A 25,161-nucleotide genomic window follows, 5' to 3' on the forward strand; every position below is an offset into this window, starting at 1 on the left:
CATTCTTTTCTAACTGTTGAGGGAAACACTTATATCATCAAGCTGTAGCCTTTCCTCTTTCCTGTTGTTAGTAAGCATTTTAGTGCTAAAATTTCCTGTTCAACACAGGTTGAGCTCAATCTGAAACAATATATTTTCATTTTAATACAGTTATGTATATTTTTAAATTTTCCTTCAAAGCTTCTTGTTTGACTTATGAATTTTAAAAAGTGTGTTGTTCAATTTCCAAGTGTTTGGAGATTTTTCTTGTTGTCTGCTGATTTCTAATTTGATTTCATTATGGTTAGCAAATATACTCTATATGATTTTAGCTCTTATAAATTGGTGAAGGTTTGCTTTATGATCCAGTATATTATATGTGTTAATGAATGCTCTTGGATAGTTGAAAAATATGTGTATTCTGCTGTTGGGTTGGAGTCCTCCATAAATGTCATGTAGATTATGTTGATTGATGCTGTTGTCCAATTCTGTATTTTTACTGATTTTCTGTCTAGTATATCAATAACTGAATGCAGTGTATCGAATCCATCATTTATTATTGTGTTTTTCTGTCTTTCTCTTTTAGCTCTATCAGTATTTGCTTCACATATTTTGAAGTTCTATTTTTTGATGCCCATGCATTTAGGATTGTTATGTCTTCTTGATGGATTTATGCTTTCATGAATATATAGTGAGTCTCTTTGTCCCTAGTAGATTTCTTTGCTAATAAGTCCACTTTATCTCTTTATTTTTTATAAATATTTTGATGGTATATATCTTCCATCCTTTTAATTTCAATCTACCTACCTTATTATGTTTGAAGTTAAGTTTCCTATAAAGAATAGTTGGGCCATGGTGATTTCTTTTCTCCTATCTATCCTAGCACTTAGTATTTTATTTGGTATTTTTAGACTTTTACATTTAATTATTTATATGTTAGGAATTTTGCTTGCCATAACACACATGTATTTCTCTCTTTTTTACCTGTGTTTCTCATTCTGTTGTTCCTCTCTTATTGCCTTCTTCTTTGTTACTTGAATATTTTTAGAATTGCATCACTTATTTATAGTGTTTTAATGTATTTTCCTTATAGTCTTCTTAACATTTGCTTTAGATATTATAGTATACATATATAACTTATAATAGCTGTACTGTTGTGGACTTTTTACTAGATCAACTGAAATACTAAAAATTATTTCTATGTGTTTCTTTATCCTCTGCATTTTTAAAATATAATTGCCAAAATATTCCTTTTCATATCTCAAACATCACATGATATTGTATGATTTTTCTTTCAACTACTAAATATGATTTTTAAAAATTCATGATGGAAAAGATAGTCCATTATATTTACCACTATTTTTACCTATTCTGTTTTCCCAAATCCTTGATGTTCCATATCTTCTTGTAATAGTCATTCTCATTTTTGGAATTTCTTTCTGATATTCTTTAGGGATATGTGTGCTGGTGATAAAATCTCCTGGTTTTCTTTTGTCTGAAAAAGTCTCTCTTTTTCCTCCATTCTTATTGGATAAATTTCCCAGATAATAGAGTTTATGTTTGTACATTTCGTTCAGTACTTGGAAATTGCTGTGGCATTTCTTTCTAGCCTTTCTAGCCTTAATTACTTTTGATGTGAAATCTGCTATCATTCAAATTGGTGTTCCTCTATAGGTTATGTAACACTGTTCTTAGGTTACTTTGAAGATATTTTTATTGCTTATTCTAATTCCTAATTAGCATTTTTGTTGTTGTGGGTTACTTTGGGTCCATTACCTTTTCAGTTCACACAGCTCATGGAATCCAAATGTTTATGTCATTCATTGATTTGTGAAATATTCAGCCATATTTCTTTTTCTTAATTTTTACTTATATTTTATTTTATGTGATAAAATACTTAGCATGAGTTCTACTCTCTTAACCAATCTTACATATACATAACATTATTACTGACTATAAGTATGATGTTTCATAGAAGATGCTAGAACTTATCTTTCTTGAATGGAACTTTGTACTCATTGGTTAGTAACTATCCATTTCCCCCTTTCCCCAACCCCTGGAAAAAACCATTCCAGTCTTTGGACGTATGAATTTGAACATTTTAAATATTTATATTTCCTATAAAAGGAATCATGCAATATTTGTCTCCTGTAACTGGCTTGTTTTGCTTAGCATAATGTCCTCAAGGTTCATACATGTCACATATTGCAGAGTTTACTTCTTTTTTAAGGCTGAATAGTATTCCATTGAATGTATATACCACATTTCTTTATCTACCTATCTATTGGTGGACCATTAGGTGGTATCCACATCTTGTCTATTTAAAATAGTGCTGCTGTCAACAAAAGAATACCAGTATCTCCTTGTGATCCTGATTTCAGTTCTTTTGAGTAACTGCACAGAAGTGACATCACTAGATCATATGGTAATTTATTTTTTTAGTTTTTAGAGGAACTTTCACTCAGTTTTCTGTAGTAATTACACCATATTTTACTCCCATTAACAGTGTACAACAGTTCCAATTTCTCTACATCATTGGCAATTCTCAGGTCTTTTTAAATATGATAATAATCATCCTAACAGGTGTGAGGTGATACCTCATTGTGCCATTGACTTGTATTTCCCTAATGACTAGTGATGTTGGGTATATTTCATATACCTGTTGGCCATTTGTGTATCTTCTTCGGGAAAATGCCTATTCAACAGTTTTAACAATGTTATGTCTTCCAATCCATGGACACAGAATGTCTTTCCCTTTGTGTCTTATTTAATTTCTTTCATCAGCACTTTTAGTTTTCAGAGTACAAGTCTTTAACTGCCGTGGTTAAATTTACTCCTAGATATTTTATTGGTTTTGTGTATGTGTTGGTGTGTGTGTGCATATGTGTGCACCATTGCAGATGGAGTTGTTTTCTTAATTTCCCTTATAGATAGTTGTTAGTAAAGAAATACAACTAATTGCATTTTTGTGTATTGATTTTGTATTCTGCAACTTTATTGAATTCTTGTGTGTGTGTGTGTGTGTGTGACATCACTAGATCATATGGTAATTTATGGGTAATTTTAGGGTTTTTTATATATGAGATCATGTCTTCTGCCAACAAAGACAATTTTACTTCTTCCTTTCTGATTTAGATGCCTTTTATTTCTTTTTCTTTTCTAATTGCTGTAACTTCCAGTCCTAGGTTGAATAGAACTGGTGAGATGGGCATCCTTGCTTTGTTTCTGATCTTAGAGGAAAAGCTTTCAGTTTTTCATTGTTGAATATAACATTAGTTTTATAATTAGCCTTTCATAAATAGGCTTTTTATTATATTGAGGTAATTTTCTTCTATTCCTAGTTTTTTGAGAGTTATTATGAAAGTATGTTGAATTTTGCTATTTTTTCTCTGTATTCAGATGATTGTGTGATTTTTATACTACGTACTATTAATATGGTTTATCATATTAATTGATTTTTGTGCATTAAACCATCCTTGCACTACAGGGATAATCTAGCTTGGTCTTGGTGTATAATCATTTTACATTTTTGGATGACATCATATTTGATTTACTTGTATTTTGTTGAGAATTTGTGTTTATATTCATGAAGGTTATTATAGTTTTCTTGTGGACTATGTGGGGTTTATACCAGGGTAATGGTGTTCTCATAAAATAGTTTTGAAGTTTTCCTTCCTGTTTAATGTTTTGGAAAAGTATGGGAAATGTTGTGATTTTTACTTAAATGTTTGGAAGAGTTCATTAGTTCATTTGGCTTGAGGCTTTTCTTTGTTATGAGATTTCTACTACTGATTTATCAAGACTCCATGCTTGTTTTAGGTTTGTTCAAATTTTCTATTCATGGGGGTGCCTGGGTGGCTCAGTGAGTTAAAGCCTCTGCCTTCGGCTCAGGTCATGATCCCAGCGTTCTGGGATGGAGCTCCGCATTGGGCTCTTTGCTCAGCAGAAAGCCTGCTTCCCTTCCTCTCTCTCTGCCTACCTGTAATCTCTGTCAAATAAATAAATAAAATCTTAAAAAAAATTCTATTCATGATTCAGTCTTGGTAGGTAACATGTTTCTAAGAACATGTCCATTTTCTATAATAATCAGTTGTTGGTGTATAATTATTAATAGTACTCTTTTTTGATCCTTTTTATTTTTATGACCTCAGTTTTAATTTCTTTGCTTCCATTTCTCCTTTTGTCTATTTGTGTTTTCTCTTTTTTTCTTGTTTTGGCTGGTGATTTGTCAGTTGTTGTTGTTGTTTTATTTTTTTTTTTAAGATTTTATTTATTTATTTGACAGAGAAAGACAGTGAGAGACAGAACACAAGCAGGGGGAGTGGGAGAGGGAGGAGCAGGCTTCCCACAGAGCCGGGAGCTCAATGTGGGGCTCAATCCCAGGATCCTGGGATCATGAACTGAGCAGAAGGCAGATGCTTAATGACTGAGCCACCCAGGTGCCCATTGTCAGTTTCATTTATTAAGTTCATAAAAGCGACTAAGTTTCATGATTTTTTTTCTGTTACTTTCTTCTTTCTTCTTCTTCCTCTTTGTCCACTCCCCCTCCTTTTTCCCCTTCTTCTTCTTTCCTCTTCTTCTTCTTGAGTGGTAATACAAAGCTCCCAAAGAAAGAGGGGACCTGAGAAGGTTGCCCTTTTTATTTACTTATTTCTGCTCTAATATTTGTTATTTCTTTATTTTTGCTACTTTGGCTTTAGTTTATTCTTTTGGTTTTAGCTTTTGTTTATTTCTAAGTAGGCTCCATGCCCAATTTGTGTGTGTGTGTGTGTGTGTGTATTTTTTCCTATTCAGCCACTGTATGTCTTTTGTTTATGGAGTTTACATTTAAACTATTGATGGTGAAGTTATTTAGTATTAAAATTTTATTAATTGTTTTGTGTTTGTTTTGTAGTTATTTTGTCTGTCTTTTCCTATCTTCCTGTCTTCTATTGTGTTTTATTGATTTTTTTTTTATCTTTTTATTTCCTAGTCTTTTCCTTTTGTGTAATTTCTATTGGTATTTTCATTTTGGTTACCATATGGCTTACATGAAATACTGTATAGCTATGACAGTGTATTTTAAACAAATAACTTCAATTACATAAAAAATTAGAAATTTATAACTCCCCCTCACACATATGTTATTAATGTCACAATTTATATTATTTTATATTTATGTATTTTTTAACATATTTTAGTTATAGTTTTAATATTTTGCCTTTTAACATTCGTATTAGAATTAAAAGTGATTTACCCACCAGTATCTCAGAAATAGAGTATTCAGAATTTTCTGTATATTTACCCTTACCAATGAGTTTCATTCATTTTTATGCCCTTATATCATTGTTTAGCACCCTTTCATTTCTACTTGAGAAACTCTAATTTGTATGTCTTGTCATGTAGGTATAGTGGTGAGAGCTACCCTGACTTGGGAAACATCCTTTACCATGTCTGATTCTGATGCTTACTCTTTCTCCTCAAATTGTTTTTTTGACTTTTTGTATGCCTTGTAACCTTTTTCTTGTTAGTTGGGTACAAGAAACTGCTACAAATATATTTAGTGTTGGTGAGATGTGGGGAGAGAGGAGGTATCCTAAAATCTTATGATTAAGTCTCAATTTTGTAGTGAACTTATGCCTTTGCATTCACAGGTGTTTCTCAGTTTTATTTCCCCTGAATGCAGGCCCTCTTATGAACAGAGTATCTGATGTATTTCAGAATGGTTTCTTTTCCCCTCCCATTGCTGATAATATGAGGGCTTTTTTTTTTCTGATATTTACTGTGGCACCTTTGTCAAGCTCCTGTAGGTAAATCTTGCAAAATTGTGGGGGCTTCCTCGTAAGTTCTCTGAAATTTTTTTTCCAGATTTGTCCATACTGATCTAACATTTCATCAGTTATAATCAGGATGACAGGGGCCAATGGGTGGCTCAGAGGGTTAAGTCCTTGCCTTCAGCTCAGGTCATGGTCCCAGGGTCCTGGGATCAAGCCCCACATTAAGCTCTCTGCTCAGCAGGGGGCCTGCTTTTCTCTCTCTCTCTGCCTGCCTCTCTGCCTACTTGTGATCTCTCTCTCTAGCAAATAATCTTAAAAATCTTAAAAAATAATAGTAATCTTAAATCTTAAAAATCTTAAAAAATAATAATAATCTTAAAAATAATCTTAAAAAAAAAAATAATCGGGATTACATGCCCTGGTACTGGTTCCAGCAGCACTTTTCACTACTGATTCTCTACTTTAGTAATCTGCAACTCTCTGTGTTCTCTCCAACCCTGGAGTATGTCATTTTTGCCTTGGGTCCTTGTCTCTCTTGCAAATCCAAGAAGACTTGTTGATTTTTCAGTCTGTTCAGGTTTTTGCATTCTGTTATGGTAGAGTGTTGACTTCCAAGCTCCTCACATGCAGAACCAGGAAACAGAAGTCTCTTATTCATTTCTTCAGATTTGTAGTGTATATTTTTGGTTGACTTTTTTTCTTCTCAGTACTTTGAATATATCATCTCACAGACTTTTGGCTTGCAAGGTTTCTGCTGAAAAATCTACTGAAAGTCTTAATGTTCTTCCATTATATATGATAAATCCCTTTTCTCTTGCTGCCTTCAAAATTTTCTCTTTATATTTCACTTTTGACAATTTAATTATAATATATCTCAATGTGAATTTCTTTAGGAACATTTTATTTGCTGTCTTTTGAACTTTTATATCTGGATATTAATTTTCTTCTATACATTTGGAGGGTTTCAAGCCATTATTTATTTGAATAAGCTTTCTGTTTTTTTCTTTGGAAAAAGAATATTTTTTAATTAATTTATGGGAGAAGGGGCAGAGTAGGAAGGAGAGAGAGAGTTAGAGAATTTTAAGCAGACTCCCTGCTGAGCCCAAAATTCCATGTGGGGCTTAATCTCAGGGCCATGAGATCATGATCTGAGCCAAAATCAAGAGTTGGATGCTTAACCAATTGAGCCACCCAGGTGCTCCAGGTAGTATAGACACATGCTGATCTGTTAGGGGTCTTGCCACACTCTGGTCAGTGCCAGTTTGTCCCCGAAACCAGTCATATGACCACACAGCAGTTCAGAGTTTATGGTAAAGTTAAGGTTTACTGCCCTCAGCTGGTGTCTCTGTCTCTGTGCTAGTGAACAAGGCAGCACAGTGTCGGGCAGGAGTCGGACACTACTAATTATTTCGTCCTTAGAAAGGCAATTCCAACACTCCCAAATGCACTCAAAGAAGGGGAACTGTTTTTCCCCATTCAACCCATGGGATTCTCAGACCGTGCTGCCTGTTCCTGGACTTTTGCCCACCTTCCCCACTTGCTAAGCCCACCAGGCACCACCCCAGTGATGTGTGGACTTCTAAAACTTCATCCTTTGAGCTCTGCTGCTTACAAAAACTTATAGTAATCAGCCTCTCTCCTTTTCTCAGTCAGTGGTTTTGGGACAGTTTTTCTTGTGCAATCCCTTGTGCACACTTTCACTCTTTTTCTCTCCCTCTCTTTCTCTCTCACTCCTCTCTCCGTAATCAGGGTTCCCTCCCCTTCACAGCACCCACAGTTCTCTTCTCCCCCAAATCAAATCTGTGCAGTTCCTACCTTCCACAATGTGGCTGTTTCTCTCTACCTGTAGATGTGCAGTTTGTTCTCTGTCCTCAGATTGATTTATTGGGTGTTCAGAATAATTTGATATTTACCTAGCAATGTTCAAGGGATAAGGCAAGTTCAGGGTCCCCTTCCCCTCCTCCATCTTAATTCTATCATCTGTTTCATACTTTAAGAAAATATTTTCTATCCTTTTTTGAAATTCCCACTTTGTTCAAGCATTGCTCCCTTGACCTCTTTGAGCATTTTTAATTCTCTGTGAAGTAAACTATTTAAATTAACTTCATTAGAATTGGTTTCCAGAGATATCTTCTTTTGTTTGAAACTTCTTTTCCTGATCCTTCATTTTACTTGACTCTGCTTTGGTTTCTGCTCTTTAGGCAAAACTAATTGCTTTGAACTAGCAATTGTCTTTACTGATGGGCCCTGCACATAAGAGGATCCTAACAAGTCATCCTGGCCAATGATTATGGGGGCCTCTACCAAATCTTTATCTCTCCAAAAGGAAACATGCATCTGTCTTTTTCTGGTCTGTGTCGGGCAGGAGAGAGAATCAGTAGCATCTGCCCTCACAAGCTTCTGCCTCTATTCTCACCCTGGCAATTCTACCATTCTTGGTCCATCTATACTGCAGGATTGGTGAGACAGATGCCAATTCTTTGGGAACTTTTGGTGAAGTAAGAAAACTGCATGCATGGATCAACTTTTTCTTCCCCAGGGAGAAGCAAAGCTGGCATCTTTTTGTCCATTTACTCTGTGTTTAGTGGGGAAACAGGGGGAGAAATCAATAGTGTCTACTAGCCTAAGTCACCATCTCCATTTTTGCCTGGATTTTGGCTAGATTTTGCTGAATCTATTAGAGCTCCAAGACAGATGAAACGGGTTCTAGTTCTTTGGATAACCCCTCCAGAAAAATTGGGGCACTAGACATGGACAAACCCTTCTCATGCTCCGGGTCAAGCTGGGAGCCAGAGTGTCTTTTTGTGATCATATTGCAGTGGACTGGGGCAGTGTCCTTGTTGAAAGGGTATGTCAAATCTTCAAATTGGCTGGGTGAGTCTGATTTTGCATTCTTCCAGAGTTTGCAGGGGCCTTTTATTAGTTTCTGTTTCATTATAAAGGAAATATGTCTGTGAATTGCTGCTGAATTAGTTTTTTGTTTTTTGTTTTTGTTTTTGTTTTGTTTTGCTTTGTTTTTGTTTTTGCTTTTGTTTTTTTTTAGGGATGGAGGGTTCAGGGCTTCCTGTTCCACCATCTTTCTGGTCAGAGTTTTAACCTTTATTTTGTTAAATACTTTTTAGCCCCAAATTCTTTCTGTTCTTCTTGTCAGATTCTGATATGTATTTTAGATCTTTTGTTATTGTTCCAAGTTCCTTGAGGCTCTATTCACTTTCTTAGTTCATTTTTCTCTGTTTTACATATTGATCAACTTCTATTATATACAGATCAACTTCTGTTGATCTGTTCTCAAATTCACTGATTCTGTCCTTGCCATCTCCACTCTACTTATGAGCCTATCAAATATTTTTTTGTAGGTTTGTTTATTATATTGTTTAGTTAAAATATTTTTCTTTCTTATGGCTTCTATTTATTTTCTGCTCTTTAATTTTTTCAACATTATTTGTAATTGGTTACAGAAGCAATATCTTTTTTTTTTTTTAAAGATTTTATTCATTTATTTGACAGACAGAGATCACAAATAGGCAGAGAGGCAAGAAGAAAGAGAGAGAGGAGGAAGCAGGCTCTCCATGGAGGAGAGAACCCGATGTGGGGCTCGATCCCAGGACCCTGGGATCATGACCTGAGCCAAAGGCAGAGGCTTTAACCCACTGAGCCACCCAGGCTCCCCACAGAAGCAATATCTTCACAGCTACTTTAAAATCTGTTAGTTCCAACATGTGACTCATCTCAATATTGTTATCAGTTTTGTTTTGTTTTGTTCCTTCATTCTTGTGATTTTCTTTGTTCTTGGTTTGGCATATGATTTTTGGTTGTATTCTTAGCATTCAAATCTAGTTTTTAGACAGTAACCCAGGTTAAGTTTAGATTTATTGTGGTTTGTTGTACTAATAAAAATTTCACTTTTGGGGGGGGTTAATACTATTGTGATTCATTCTTCTGGCTCTTCTCAAATGCCCGTTTGATCTTTGCTGCTGCAGCCTCTAGTGGTAAAATCTACTTTCCTGGGTCTTGGTATTGCTAGGTGGGGTTGGTTGATGAAGGTCCCATGGGATAGAGAACATTTATTCTGTCTCTTCTCTAACCTTGTCAGTTCACGTCTCACTCTCTCTGTTAGTGCCCCATGGGTGAGGAAAGTTCTTATCTGGGTCATTTTTTGTGCTTTGTGTTGGGAGTGTTGAGAATTATCTTATGAGGCTCATTTTCTCCCCTGGCACAAGGCCAGAAGCTACAGACTGAACTACTCTCTGCTGCTGGGTAGAAGGTTGGGACATGGTTTGCCTTATACCTTTTTGTGAAGGAATTGTAGCATAGTCTGCTGGAACTAGTGCAGGAAGAGGTAGTTGCTGCTGCTCCTTGGTCTGGGTCAGAGGATGCTCTGCCACTATTACTGGGTGGTGGATGGGAGGTAAGCCTAGTTTTAAGAAAAAATGAATGGTTCCTGATGGAGAGGTATGTCTGGGAGGAATAACATATAAACTAACTCATAGGCGAGAATGTGATAACACTGAAGTTTTTATAGCACAGCATTAAAGGAATAGGTTGGACTCTAGATATCAGCAAATTTTTAAGGCAGGAAAAGGGAATATTCACTGAATGAGAATATTAGGGGCAGGCCTGGATAAACTCATGCTGTGAAAGTTCATGGTACAGAGAGCTTGAACTAATGATGGTGAAATATTAAATAGATTGAATAATATGGTGAGATATTAAAGACAAATAAAAATGAGGAAATATCAGGATACTTTTGGGTAACTTAGAAAAAAAGTGAAATGTTAACATTGGAAGTCAAATTAATATTATTTATATTGAGTTAGGAGTTATAGATTATATATTCAAGAATGTCAACTATACTCAAATAAAAAAATTAACCTGATAGAAGAAAAAAATCTGAGTCATTAAACATAATACTGTAAAATAAACTAAGATCATAGAACAGAGTAAAGCAGAAAAAATGTTTACAAGTTAGAAAAAAAACAAGAAAATTGTGGCTGAGAAAGAAAAGATAAGAAAGTTATTCTTCAAAAACTTAGAATTATAGCAAGAATTATTTTGCAGAAGAAAAGCAAGAGTCATTACTTGTAGGTAAAAGTGGTTTAAGAGAAATAGGCTATGGGTAGGTAATAAGGAAGTGGGATATCTGGTGAATAATATATGGTAATGATTAAATCTGAATGTTTGATGATGACTAGGAAGTAACGGTAAACCAAAAACTTTATTTAAAATCATTCATAAATGTATCTTCATATACTCCCATTTAGGGCCATTGCTTTTATCAAGGATATGCCACAGAAGTTCCAAAATCAGCTGTGACGCTTAGCATCTGTTCTGGACTCAGGTAATGGCATATTCCAGAGGCGTACATGATTGAAAATTTTGCATGACTCTTTAATTTTTAGAAACATCTTGAAGGATAGAGTGAAAGCAAAGAAAATAGACTTTGGTTATTTCTTCTCATATACTTATCTCTTCCTCCTCTTATCATTTTTCTTATCTCTTTGTCTCCATCCCAGGCTTGCAGTCATAGAATTTATGCAGGAAAACTCCCCCTAGTATGAGGAATATTCACATTCCTCAGTCATACTAAAACCACAGTAATCCTAAATGACATAATAGACAGAAATTGGTAAAATTAAGTTTGAAAGTTTATCCATGTAAGAAGGGATGATTCTTAGACTTTAGACTACAAAGACCACTATTAAATTTCTATGAAATGTTCTTATTTAGTGGTGATTTATATTCTCAGTGGAAAATAATTATATTTAATATAATTAATATAGATAATTAATATAGATTAATTATCTTTTTATTTCTTTTTTTATGTGTTTAATTATCTAGGGGATCTTTGCAATTGGAGAATGTCAGTTATGGCATTGAGCCATTGGAATCTACAGCTGTATATGAGCACATGCTTTATCAAATAAATAATGATAAAAATGATTTTTCTCCCTCAAAAGAAAATTTTCTTATGCCACATTTGGTACGAAAGTCCTACAAGATCCTTGTGAAATCAAAAGTAAGTAACTCCTTTTATGAAATCTTTGTGTTACTTCTAATAAATGTATTCACATTGAGATGTGTTATATTTGGGAAAAAGATTTAACTGATATTGACTATACTATACTAAAACCTTCTGTTGTAAGATGCTTATTTTAAATATGTTTTTGTTTACTCATAGTATTTAGAAACTGTAATAGATAAAATCCCATATAATTTAAAAATCAAAGTACTCACATTTCCCTAATTGGAGGTGTTTTTATGCATATGAACACAGTTTCATTGTTACCAAATTTGCATAATACTAATATAATGATATCCAAATTTGCTTACTATTAGTTTGTCTATGTTTTCCTTGACAATACATGTTTTCTTTATTATTTGATAAAAAATTAAAAATAGAAAAGAGGGAAGAAATTATTCCAAAGATCATCATCTAGAAATAGTGCTTAGAATTTTGGATTATTTGTTCCAATTCTTTTTCTATATCTAGTTACAAATGTAGATTTACAAATATATTTTTTCAAACAAAAAATGAAACAACCACATATGCCTCTTTGAAATTTCCATTTTGCTATTAAGAGGATAATACACATCATGTTACACTTACTATTATTTACAATTAAATGATATGCATGTTAGCATCTATTAAAATATTAAACGTATGCATTTTTCAAGGAAAAAAGCATAGACCATAATGTTATTTTCTAAAGGTAAATGCACATTGCTGTGGCATCCACTGTGATCATTTTTTTTTAAAGATTTTATTTATTTATTTCAGAGAGAGAGATCACAAGTAGGCAGAGAGGCAGGCAGAGAGAGAGTAGGAAGCAGGCTCCCCGCTGAGCAGAAAGCCCCATGCGGGGCTCTATCCCAGGACCCTGGGACCATGACCTGAGCAGAAGGCAGAGGCTTTAACCCACTGAGCCACCCAGGCGCCCCTCCACTGTGATCATTTTGATGTATACTGCTCTATAGTTTTTCATATATATATATGCATAAACTTAAAATGTACATATTTTATACAATTATGTCATATTTGCATATTTATATTTTCACATTAAGTAACCAGTTTGCATGAATGTACCACAGTTTTGAAAAATTACACTTTGACTATAAATGCTTACATACAAAGGTAAGCATATTTCTCAAGGTTTTTTTGAGATATATATATGTATATACCTATATCTATATGTATCCTAACTTCCTCTTCATTTCTACAACTTTATATTTTATCATCGGTGGTTAAATAAATGAGTATCTGTCCACACACTGTCATCACAATTAGATATCACATTGAAGAGAAGTAAAACAAAATAATTATGAATGAAACCTGAATAGAATTTTTGATGAACTCCGTCTCCTTATTGCTTTAATTTGCTTTTATTTATTTTGATAATAAGTGGTATGAAAACAGATTAATAAAAATACACTTTCTGAAACTCAAAAAAATGATAAAGTGTAATTATATAGAGAGATGAAAATTTCATTTTTAATAAAACTCAAATGTGACCCCAAACTTTATGCCAACTCTGGAAATCACCTGCATATTGAGATACAATATGAGATACAATTGAAACAATTTTCACTTGTGAAATAGAGCACTATCACATAAGTAAATTGAAAAACTTTAAAAGAGGCATGAATACTCCTCTGTGGCAGAGGAAGAACCTGAAGGGATGGACATAACTTTGGAAAAGACAAATAACACAGCACTTGAAGTCATCCCCCTCCAGAATCAGCAAGATGTTAGAGATTAGACAACATACAGATAACATGCTGTCCCAATTGCCTTGGTTTGAATTCCAAGTCTGTCTGTTTTACCCACAAGAACCTGGGCAAATAACATAACCTTTCTCTGTTTAAATGTTCTTATCTATAAAATAATAATAATAAAAAAATAATAATAATGATATTACCTACCTAATTCATACAGTTATTTCAAAGATTTAAAAAGTTTATAAGTGTAAGAATAGCTAAGGCAATTCTGAAAAGGAATTATAGAGCTACGTCTTGCCAACAGCATGGCTAGAAAATAAAATAAAGTTGTATTAATCGAAAAAAAAAAAAAGTTTATAAGTAGAAATTACTTAGTATGTGAACAAATTAAAAAACTGATCAATAAAAATTACTACTATTAATAGTTGCTCACTATAGTTTCTAATGTAGTGGAGCAAGGTAATGATGGAAAATCTGAGTACAAAACAAAATGTAATAATGAAGTAAAATAGAGACAAAAATTTCAGAACGTAAGAAGAAACCAGAATTATCACTGCAGGAATGGAGATAAATAAGTATTGATATGTGTTTGTGAATTTTATTTTTCATGAAGTAACTCGATAATTGTTTTTCATCCTGAATTTAGTAGACTTATCTTTAAGTTTGGTTAGGCATTCTTTCATATATGACCAGTGCTTTTACAAGCACAGATATATAGAATTAATATCTTTACTATATCAGATTTTTAAAAGAAACAGAAAAAATAAAAGCTTAAACTTTAGATATATTGGTATAGTTTTTAAAGTAAACAGAAAGAGCTTATAAACGAGGTAAACAACTTCATCATAACCAGAGTTGAAAAGTAGGTAGAAACCAAACAAAATACAGTAAAGGGCTTATCTGTTGAAAGCATCTTGGTCACATGCATTTACTCATCCCTTCCTTAAACCCCCCTAAAATGAAAATGGATTTTTAAAATGGCAAAAACATACAGAAACAAACAAACAAACAAACAAACAACAACAGCAACAACAAAAAAAACAGAAAAGGAGTAGTAACAATGGACAACGAATAGCAGATAGCTGGTTTAAGAACCTGAATTCTAAACTAGTAATTGGGATAGACTATAGGAAACTTGAAATACTGCAGTACTATTCAGATGTTTCTGGAATTGCACGTCCAGTTTCCCTAGGGTTTTTAAAGGTGGACCTAAGAAGATAACTGGTTGAAAGTAAGTTGTGTAAGTAAGTAAGAAACCTTCATTTCCTTTCTTAACTAACTGTCTCTGATGTAGACTGACAGATTGTTGAAAGCTGTTTTCCTTGGGGAGTCAATGAAATGGGGACACCAGGCACGGATGTTCTATTGTATTTCCCAATAGAGGAGGAAAGCCATACTAAACTAGTGTGATTAAGTTAAACCTGGCACATTGAATATTGGGAACCAGTGTTACACATTCTAAGAAGTATATTGGAAGACCTCCTCTTCAGGAGGGAATGAAACCAGCCAAAATAAAAAACAAACAATAAGAACAAAAACTAACCACATTAACAGTAGGGTTTTCCCAACCAACAACCCAGACAAAATTACTCTGTGTAAAGACAAAAGTTCATAAACTCCATTTGTAGTCATAGAGATGTTGAAATAAGCTATTAAATGCTCAACTGCTAATATGAAGAGGCACTAAACATATGATGAAATAAGTTAGTATGAAAGGTAGAGGCATGAATAAATCAAAATTTTCAAGTTTGAAGTACCAAAGAATACAGAGGGTGAGGCAGACACATGGTAGAAAAAATATTTTATCCACAAAATAAGAATGAAGTGATATTTTAAAAATAACTTTGAGTAGATAAGTAACAGTTGTTGGAAATGAAAAGTAGGATAATAAAAATGTAAAAATTCAATAGAAATTTCAAAGGATAAAATTCCAGAAATTACACAAAAAGAAAGAACAAAGATAGATGACAGAAATTTGAGAGATAAGGAATGGAATTAAAATAATAACATGGCTGGCCCCCTGGGAGACTCAGTTGGTTAAGCATCTGGGTTTCCACTCAGGTGGTGATCTCAGGATCTTGGGATAGAACTCTACATAGGGGTCCCTGCTTAGCAGGAAGTTTGCTTCTCCCTTTTTCTCTGGCCCTCCCTCATACTCATTCTCTCTCAAGTAAATAAAACATTTTAAAAAATAAAGTAACAATATGGATGATAGAAGTCTCAGTATGAATAAATAGAGAAAATTAGACTGAATAACTCATAAAACAATTTAAGAAAAATTCTCAGAATTATTTAAGACTGGGACACCTGGGTGGCTCAGTTGGTTAAGACTCTGCCTTCAGCTCAGGTCATGATCTCAGGGTCTTGGGATTGAGCCCCACATTGTGCTCCCTGCTCAGTGGGGAGTCTGCTCCTTCTTCTCCCTCTTCCCCTGCTTGTGTGCTTTCTCGCTCTCTCTCTCCAATAAATAAATAAATAAATTAATTAATTAAAAAATCTTTTCAAAAAGAATTACTTAAGATGATTTCTAGATTGATATTTTAAAAATTGGTTTCTTATATATGACCAGAATGCAGAATGGCATGAAATTTTCCCACAGCAAAACTGGAAGTTGAAGGGCAATGGGGCAATTAGTGAAACAAAATAATTTCCAATCTGTAATTCTATACCAATCTAGAACTTCAGAATTGAGGGTTTTTTGTTTTTTGTTTTTACTAAAAACCATTTCTTCCTAATGTGAAATATTCTTCCCAATATATAAAACAAGCAAACCACAAAAGGAAGAAAGAGACTCTAATCTCATCCTAATTGAAGATAGTAGCCAGACACAATTACAACCAAGTCCAAAAACAATAGTTGTCAAATATTGTGAATTTTCAACCAAATGAAAAGATAGAAGAAGTGTGTAAACAGGCGTCCTCAATCTGTATTTTTCATGAGAATCACTATTACGTCAAATGCCACCAGATGTTGAAGTAAACAATTCTGTCAGTGGTTTAACCGGTTTATGTCTTGCTCATGAAAATACCAAAGTGGATGAAACTCTAATAGTTGATTCCCTTCCTAGCTCTGAATGGGGGCTCGTAAGGGCCCCATACTAATTTATTTGATTTTAGAGTAAGGGGGAAAGGGTATGCACATCCCCTTCCATGCAGTTGAGCCTGAGCAGGTGTCTCATTGACATCTTCTCTTAGAGAAGGATGCAAACATTTTTAGATAATTGGCCCTTCCTTCTTTCCCTCCTCCCTCCCTCCTGCCCTCTCTTTCTTTTTTCTTTCTTTACCTTCTTTCCTTCCTTTTTTCCTCCCTCCCTCCCTTCCTTCCCTCTCTCTCTCTCTTTCAAGATTTTATTTGTCAGAGAAAGAGAGAGCACACAAGCTGAGGAGCAGCAGGCAGAGGGAGAAGCAGACTCCCCACTGAGCAGGAAGCCTGACTTGGGACTTGCTCAGCAAGTAGCCCAATGCGGGACTTGATTCCAGGGCCCTGGAATTGTGACCTGAGCTGAAGCAGACACTTAACCAACTGAGCCATCCAGGCAACCCATTATTGGCAATTTCTTATAATAAAGCAAAAGTGTAATAAAAGTCATTAATCCCCACCCACTGTCCAAGAATCGTTTGGCTTGAAAGAACTATATATATTCTAAAATAATAATAATTTGAAAGGCATAAACATGGAGGATATGAAATATAGACATAAAATATAGGATAGAAAAACACAAAATCCAAATTGAATGAAAAGACTGTATATACTGCCTATAGGTGCCACATATTGTTCTAAGAGCTTTATATGTGTGTGTGTGTGTGTATAAATATATATGTACATATATATAAAAATTATACATATAGCCAATCTTTCCAGTTCTTTAAACCATTTTAATGTTACCATTATCTCCCTTTATATATCAGGAAATAGAGATTTAGAGTATTTAAATTATTATCTTGGGAAATTCTCTGGTAAATGTAGCATTAAAACTCAAACCCAGAGAATATGACCCCAGAGATATGTTCAGTAGTAGTTTAATGGTCTAGCTTCATACAGTCTGTTTAAAAATTCCTTGAAAGTGCTCAGGAAATAAATGTATGTGAAAAATAAAATGAAAGACATCGATAAAAGAACTACTGAATAATGGTAGACATTGTGGTAAAACCCCAACTTACAATTTATGTCAACTTGACAGGGCCACATGGCCCAGATAGTTATTTTTTCTGGGAATTCCTGTGAAGTCGTTTTGTTTGTTTGTGTGTTTGTTTGTTTTTAAAGATTTGACAGAGAGAGATCACAAGTAGGCAGAGCAGCAGGCAGAGAGAGAGGGGGAAGCCAGCTCCCCATAGAGCAGAAAGCCTGATGCAGGGCTCGATCCCAGGACTCTGGGATCATGACCTGAGCTGAAGGCAGAGGCTCTAAACCCCTGAGTCACCCATGTGCCCCTGTGAGGTCGTTTCTGAATAAGATTAATCTAAAACAGTGAACTTTGAATAAAGCAGAACGTCCTCCATAATGTGGATGGGCCTCGTGCAATCAGGTGAAGTCCTGAATTGAGCAAAAGGACTGACCACACCCTTAGTAAGAAAGTATTCTCCAGATGATTACCTTTGTACTGAAACTGTAGCGTCAGCTCACCCTGGATCTCTAAATTGATGATTTCTAGACCTAAAGTATAATGTCAGTTCTTACTAGGTTTCCAGCCTACTGGCCTTTTCTTTCTAGCTTTTGAACTTGCTAACCCTCCATAACATGTGATTCAATTCCTTACAATAAATCTAATTATAAGAAATAATCATATACATCTTACTGGTCCTGTTTTTCTGGGGAACCCTGAATAACTGAGTATGAAATGCTGATAATGGCAATTCAAGATAGTAAAAATATCATTAATGAATAAAGTAGCACCCAAGATATTTCTATTAAAGAATAAAATTTTTAAAAATACTCCTGAATTAAAAAAAAAATTCTTAAGAAACCTGTCAACTTGGGATACAATATGATTAATATATTAGACTTTATAAATAAATAATGAACAATCTCATAGGCATCTTGGCCTCAAAATCACCCATAAAAGTAGAGAAATAGACTGGCTTTAGCCTTTGACAAATGAAGTGCTTATAAGATAGTGTGTAATGTATATCTAGGGTATATAGAGTGGCTTCTCTGGAAGGCATAAAAATCCCAACAATTTTTTATCTAGTCAAGTTGCCATTATAGTTTAAAAACATTCATACTTTTTCAAGAATTTTGAGACTATAGTATCTATGGGACTTTGAGGCACTATTATTTAAATGAGTACAGCAGAACAGGAATGAAACAATTTAACAGATTTATGTAGAAAGACACATGACCATATTAATAGTTCCAGAAATGTCATTTGGTCAAATTCAACACCCATTCATGATAAAAACTAGAATGTAGAAAACATCCATTATCTGTCCGTGCCCCTCACGTGAGCGTATAAGAGGAAGATAGCCGTTTGCTGTCTTCACACCGCACCTGCTGGTGCCTTTATCTTGAACTTCCCAGCCTCCAGAACTGTGAGAAGTAAGGGTACATTGTTTAAGCCACCTAGTTTATGGCATATTTATAAGAGCCTGAACTGACTAAAATAGCCTGTAAGATTAGGAATAATGCAAGGCTGTCTGCCCTCACTGTTTCCAGCCAACTTTTTCCTAGAGTTTCAGTAGGAGAAAAAATAAAGGGTATACAGTGTTGAAAGAAAAATAATGTCTTTTTTTTTAAGTGACCTAACTCAGTACATAGAAAATATTATACAATTTCCACCAAAGTTATCAGAACTAAAAAGAGAGTCTAGCAGGGTCACAAGAAAGAAAGAAATTGATGTTACAATGTTTAGTTAACCCAAATGGATCTGTAGAGTCAGTGTAATCCCAGTCGAAATTCCAGAAAACATTTGTTGTGGAAATTGGTTCTCAATTTTATAAGGAGAGATGCAAAGATCATAGATTACTCACATGGTTTTAAAAAACAAGAACAAAATGAAGGACTTACATTGTTTTTTTCTTAACGGGTGACAGTGTAAATATTTAAGATTTGTGGGGCAGGTGGTCTGTTGCAGCTACTTCACCTAGCCTTTGTGGCATGAAAACAGCATAGAAGATGTATGTTTATAGCAGCAATGTCCACAATAGCCAAACTATGGAAAGAACCTAGATGTCCATCAACAGATGAATGGATCAAGAAGATGTGGTATATATACACAATGGAATACTATGCAGCCATCAAAAGAAATGAAATCTTGCCATTTGCGACAACATGGATGGAACTAGAGCATATCATGCTTAGCGAAATAAGTGAAGCAGAGAAAGACAACTATCATATGATCTCCCTGATATGAGGAAGTGGTGATGCAACATGGGGGCTTAAGTGGGTAGGAGAAGAATCAATGAAACAAGATGGGATTGGGAGGGAGACAAACCATAAGTGACTCTTAATCTCACAAAACAAACTGAGGGTTGCTGGGGGGAGGGGGTTTGGGAGAAGGGGGTGGGATTATGGACATTGGGGAGGGTATGTGCTTTGGTGAGTGCTGTGAAGTATGTAAACCTGGTGATTCACAGACCTGTACCCCTGGGGATAAAAATATATGTTTATAAAAAATAAAAAATTATATTAAAAAAAATGGGGGTGACTCTTTTCCAATAAAATTTTTTTATAAGGCAGGTGGCTATATCTCGGGGCATAGTTTGTGGACCTCTGCTATAGATATGCATATTGTTATTATTGTTATTTAGATTTTATTTATTTATCAGAGAGAGAGAGGGAGAGAGCGCAAGTGCAGGCAGACAGAATGGCAGGCAGAGGCAGAGGGAGAAGCAGGCTCTCTGCCGAGCAAAGAGCCCGATGTGGGACTCGATCCCAGGACGCTGGGACCATGACCTGAGCCGAAGGCAGCTGCTTAACCAACTGAGCCACCCAGGTGTCCCTAGATATGCATATTATTATTGATATAAATGTTGACATATAGATCAGTAGTAGATCAGAAATAGACCCACATGCTATTGGCTGATTGATTTTCCACAAAGGTACTAATAAGGACTTTGGAAGACTAGAAATGATCTATTGAATGAGTGGTGCTAAAAGACTGGATATTCACAGAAATAAAATCAATTCTGGCCCTTATTCAGGAAAATTGAATTAAAGCATTGACTTAAATGTTAAGGTTAAACATAAAATTTATAGGAAACTTAAGAGAAACCAAATTAATGAGACACAAGCCTGTAAAAGATGTTCATTGGGAAAGATGTTCAATATCATTCATTAATCATCAGGGAACTGCAAATTAAAATGTCAATGAGATAACTCTACAGACCAATAGGATTGGGTACAATGAGAAATACTGATAATACCAAATGCAGGAAAAAATGTAGAGTAATTGGCACTCTTTTTAGTTCTTGGTAAAAATGCAGAGTGATCAAACTGTTTTAGAAGGCAATCTGGCATTTTTGTCCTACTTTATACACAATTACTGTATGACTTAGGTATTCCATTTTTGAGGATATTCCAAGAAAAACTAAAGAACATAATTGCGAAAAGACTGCTACATGGATATGCATAGTCTTATTTATAATAGCTACAATTTCTTAATAATCCAAGTTATGATCAACAGGTAAATGTATAAACAAATTGGGATATATTTCTAAAATGGCACACTAAACAATAAACATTAGTGAATTATTAAAATCACAATGTAACAGATGAATGCTGAGTGAAAAAAGCCAGATATGAGTATGTAGCATATGATTCCAGTTTTAGAATAGATTATTCTAACCTATGGTGAGAGAAAGCAGATCATTGATTGCCTTGAGTCATGTGGGCTCTTGACTTGGAAGAGTGTGATGGAAACATTCTTAATTACAGAAATTATCTTAATTACAGAAACAGTTACTTGGGTGTACACATTAGTATCAATTAATATAACTGTTTTAGAGTTAAATAGTTAAAAGTATAAAAATAATGAGAAATTAAAAGCAATGTTTGGGGGAAAGATGATGGGAGTTAATTTAGCTTGAAGGCTGGAGGAAGGTCTAAGACAAAGGTTTTGAGAAAAAGTAAACATGGGTTCTCCCTCATTTCACCAACTTTTTTGAGGATTCTAACTATAAAGCATATAAGGTAAAAGCTTTGATTTATTCCCAAAATTTTAATTTGGAATCTCACCTACTAATTCTTTCAGGGGCCTCCATCCTCTTATTTTCCTATTACCTATATCTGTACCTTTATGTATCTGTAGCAAACTATCACATATATCTATCATCTACCTATTTGTCTATCATCATCTGTCTGTCTATCTCTTTCTCTGTGTGTGTGTGTGTGTGTGTGTGTATACACACACATATATATGTATATATATATATATATATACATATATAATGTGTGAGAGAAGCAATATAAGATTTTTTTCTTATAAAATGTTTTATTTTTAATTTTATTTAATTCATGTCCTCTGTTTTGCAGAAAGATTCAGATGAACTTTTGAAAAAAATTCTGAAAATACAAATCATTATGGATAAAGCTTTGGTATGCATTATTGATATTGATAATATCTTTGTTTTGTGTTTAAATTCAAAGGGAGTATGAAAATAAATATTCTACTTGTCTGAAATACAGATATATTTTACTCCATTCAAAATATGTGTCTGAGTGTAGTAGGGCATAAAGAAATGTCAATTACCTTTGCATTGGGGGGACTAGTATGTATAATATTGATTTCAAAATAAATATAGAATTCTAGCAAAAATGTATAATTTGTGGTATGGAAGTGTTCTACTACATTATAATCCAGTCAGTTATAATGAGCTGCATATATTTCTAGATCCACTCCAAATATTGAAGATTCAATATTCAATTGGAGATTCCTGTTGTTAAAATATTTTCTTTAGGATTATTTTATGCTTTATAATTTCTTGGATTCTCTTGGATTCTTTGATAGAAATTTTATATTTTAAAAATGGGAAGAAGTAGTCCTAGGGATATTCATTTAGTTATAGAACTTTTTTTTTTTTTAAAGAATTTATTTATTTATTTGAGAGAGAGAGCATGAGTGGGGTGAGGAGCAAAGGGAGAAGCCGATTCAAAGCCCAAAGTGAGTCTCCATCCTGGGACTTCGAGATTATGACCTGAGCCAAGGGCAGATGCTTAACCAATTGAACCACCCAGGAACCCCAGTTAGGGACGTTTCTGTTTATATAATCAGTTTTAGCAAAGTCATTATGGGTAGCAATGAACAAATCCTTTTCATTATCACTGGTATTTTTGTATAAGGTCTGTCAATATGTGCCATAATTTAATCAGACACTAAGCAAATGATAAAATTAAATGGAAACATTTCTTTAGCATGTGGGAAAACATAAAATAACTTGCAAAATAGCATATATATAAAACAAAAGTATAAGAATATATATATATATATATATATTTAAAAAACAGGAAATGTGTGCATAAAATTTATCTCCTGATAATAAAATTAAATTTTTTTCTTTATTATTTTGCCTATTTTTTTCTGTAGTTTTTATAAAAAATTATTTAAAGATGTAAATATTTCCTTTTATCCTTTGCCTCATGTTTACCATTTTCAAAGCTCTTCTTTCCTTCTTATAAGTCTGTGTTTCTGAAAATTCTGTTTAGCCTGATGAATTTGGTTCAGCTTTTGCTCATCTGAAATCATTTTTATTTTATCTTCACTTTATAAATATTTTATTTGGAAATATTTTCAAGCTTACAAAAAAGTTACAAGAATAAGAGTAAGACAAAAATACTTACACTCTCTTTACTCAGATTTATTAATACTCTATCCCATTATCACTTGTGCTCTATTTAAAAGTTGTAAATTGCATCATGGAGCTTTTTTCCCAGTATGAATTTACCTAGAATAAGATCATTATCTTATATAGCCACTATAGAGTTACCCATGTAAGGAGAAATAACATTGTTAAAATATTTTTTATCAGGTCTACCATAGCATGTATGCATTATAGTTGGACAATGTGATCTAAGTGACACTCAATGTTTTATATTCAAATAACTTTTCAAGATGGGTCAATTTATATAAAACTTCCATATATATTTGAAAATGTACATATATTTTAATACGTATATAGATATATATACAGATAATAAGGCTTCATTTATGCCACACATGCTGCATGGTGTAAATATACAATATGACTCCTCATATCAGGGAGATCATATGATAGTTGAGGAAGTGGTGATGCAACATGGGGGCTTAAGTGGGTAGGAGAAGAATCAATGAAACAAGATGGGATTGGGAGGGAGACAAACCATAAGTGACTCTTAATCTCACAAAACAAACTGAGGGTTGCTGGGGGGAGGGGGGTTGGGAGAAGGGGGTGGGATTATGGACATTGGGGAGGGTATGTGCTTTGGTGAGTGCCGTGAAGTGTGTAAACCTGGTGATTCACAGACCTGTACCCCTGGGGATAAAAATATATGTTTATAAAAAATAAAAAAATTTAAAAAAATATATACAATATGACTTATTGGGAAAGATTACATACAGAGAAATAGCAAAGTACAAATAGTTTCTAGAGACCCAGGAGTATAAAATCTCTTTTGTCTATATCAGACAACTCTATCCATTAAATTTTATTTTCTGTTAGTAATTCTCAGCAGACCTGCTGCAGGTTGTTGAAGATCTCATGTTGCCACTTTTTATGTTTTCAGCAAAAACTTAGAAATATGTGTACACATATAATTAAAGTATTTAAGAGAGAATATGTGATTTTTGTCTCCTTGAATGAGGACAATTGCTTGAATTTTCTTAATTATTATGGCACATTGTTTATCAAGGATATGTAGTCAAATTATCTTATTGCAATGAAGATAAATGGTGGCAGATAAAACAGATAAAAATGACTTAATACATTAGAGATTTGAGTCCCGATTCTTATATTTAGTAGTTTATAATCTTGGAAACTTACCTTTCAACCCTTCATTTTCATATGGGTGAAGAGGAAAATAATCACAACCTTCTCATTTTAATATTATTGATTAATACGTAAGCTCCACAGGTTGAAGCCTAAAACTTCCTAAGCAATTGATAACTCTTAATTCTGTTTTTTTCCTTTCACTGAGTACTACCTTATTCTAACATTTTATATCCATTTAAAATGTGGTAGTTTAGTAATTTTCAATAGTGAAATGAAATTTGTCTTTCAGTTTGATTATATGGGCTCTGAAGTGGCAGTTGCAGCTGAGAAAGTTGTCCATATCTTTGGTCTTATCAACATTGTAAGTATTTATGTTTAAATATTAAACATTCCTACTAATGCAATAACATTTATATTTATATTTATAAATAGCATTTGCAATTTTATTAAAAAGTTTACTCCTACCAACTAGTTTCAACCACCAATGGCTTCCATCTACAAAAATGAATAAATTGAATATATTAGCGTTATGTATAGAGAAGTAATATAATACTTATGAAGACCTAACCTGTATGCGGTGTATCTTCTATTTTTAGATGTTTTCCCAGCTTAAAGTGACTGTCAAGCTAACTTCTTTGGAGCTCTGGTCTGATCAAAATAAGATTTCAACTAAGGGGAATGCTGAGGAAGTACTACAAAGATTTGTGTCATGGAAAGAACGATTTTTGTTTCAAAGATCTCATGATATGGCATACTTATTAATGTAAGTGCATTTTTACATTGATATAGGGCTTATCAAATGATATGTG

General features: G+C 33.8%; 1 protein-coding gene across 1 annotated transcript in view; it reads left to right on the forward strand.

The window, feature by feature from the left end:
- The window catches only part of LOC309855244 (A disintegrin and metallopeptidase domain 3-like), a 128,654-nt gene that overhangs the window by 18,402 nt on the left and 85,091 nt on the right, over positions 1-25,161 (forward strand). Inside the window, exons 5-9 of the mRNA XM_082715343.1 lie at positions 10,997-11,073; positions 11,574-11,751; positions 21,921-21,983; positions 24,642-24,713; positions 24,949-25,115. Of these exons, the coding sequence (XP_082571469.1) occupies positions 10,997-11,073; positions 11,574-11,751; positions 21,921-21,983; positions 24,642-24,713; positions 24,949-25,115 (557 nt within the window). The remainder of the gene's footprint in view (positions 1-10,996; positions 11,074-11,573; positions 11,752-21,920; positions 21,984-24,641; positions 24,714-24,948; positions 25,116-25,161) is intronic.

The sequence above is a fragment of the Mustela nivalis genome (assembly GCF_964662115.1).
Source record: "Mustela nivalis genome assembly, chromosome: 20".
Lineage (NCBI taxonomy): Eukaryota > Metazoa > Chordata > Mammalia > Carnivora > Mustelidae > Mustela > Mustela nivalis.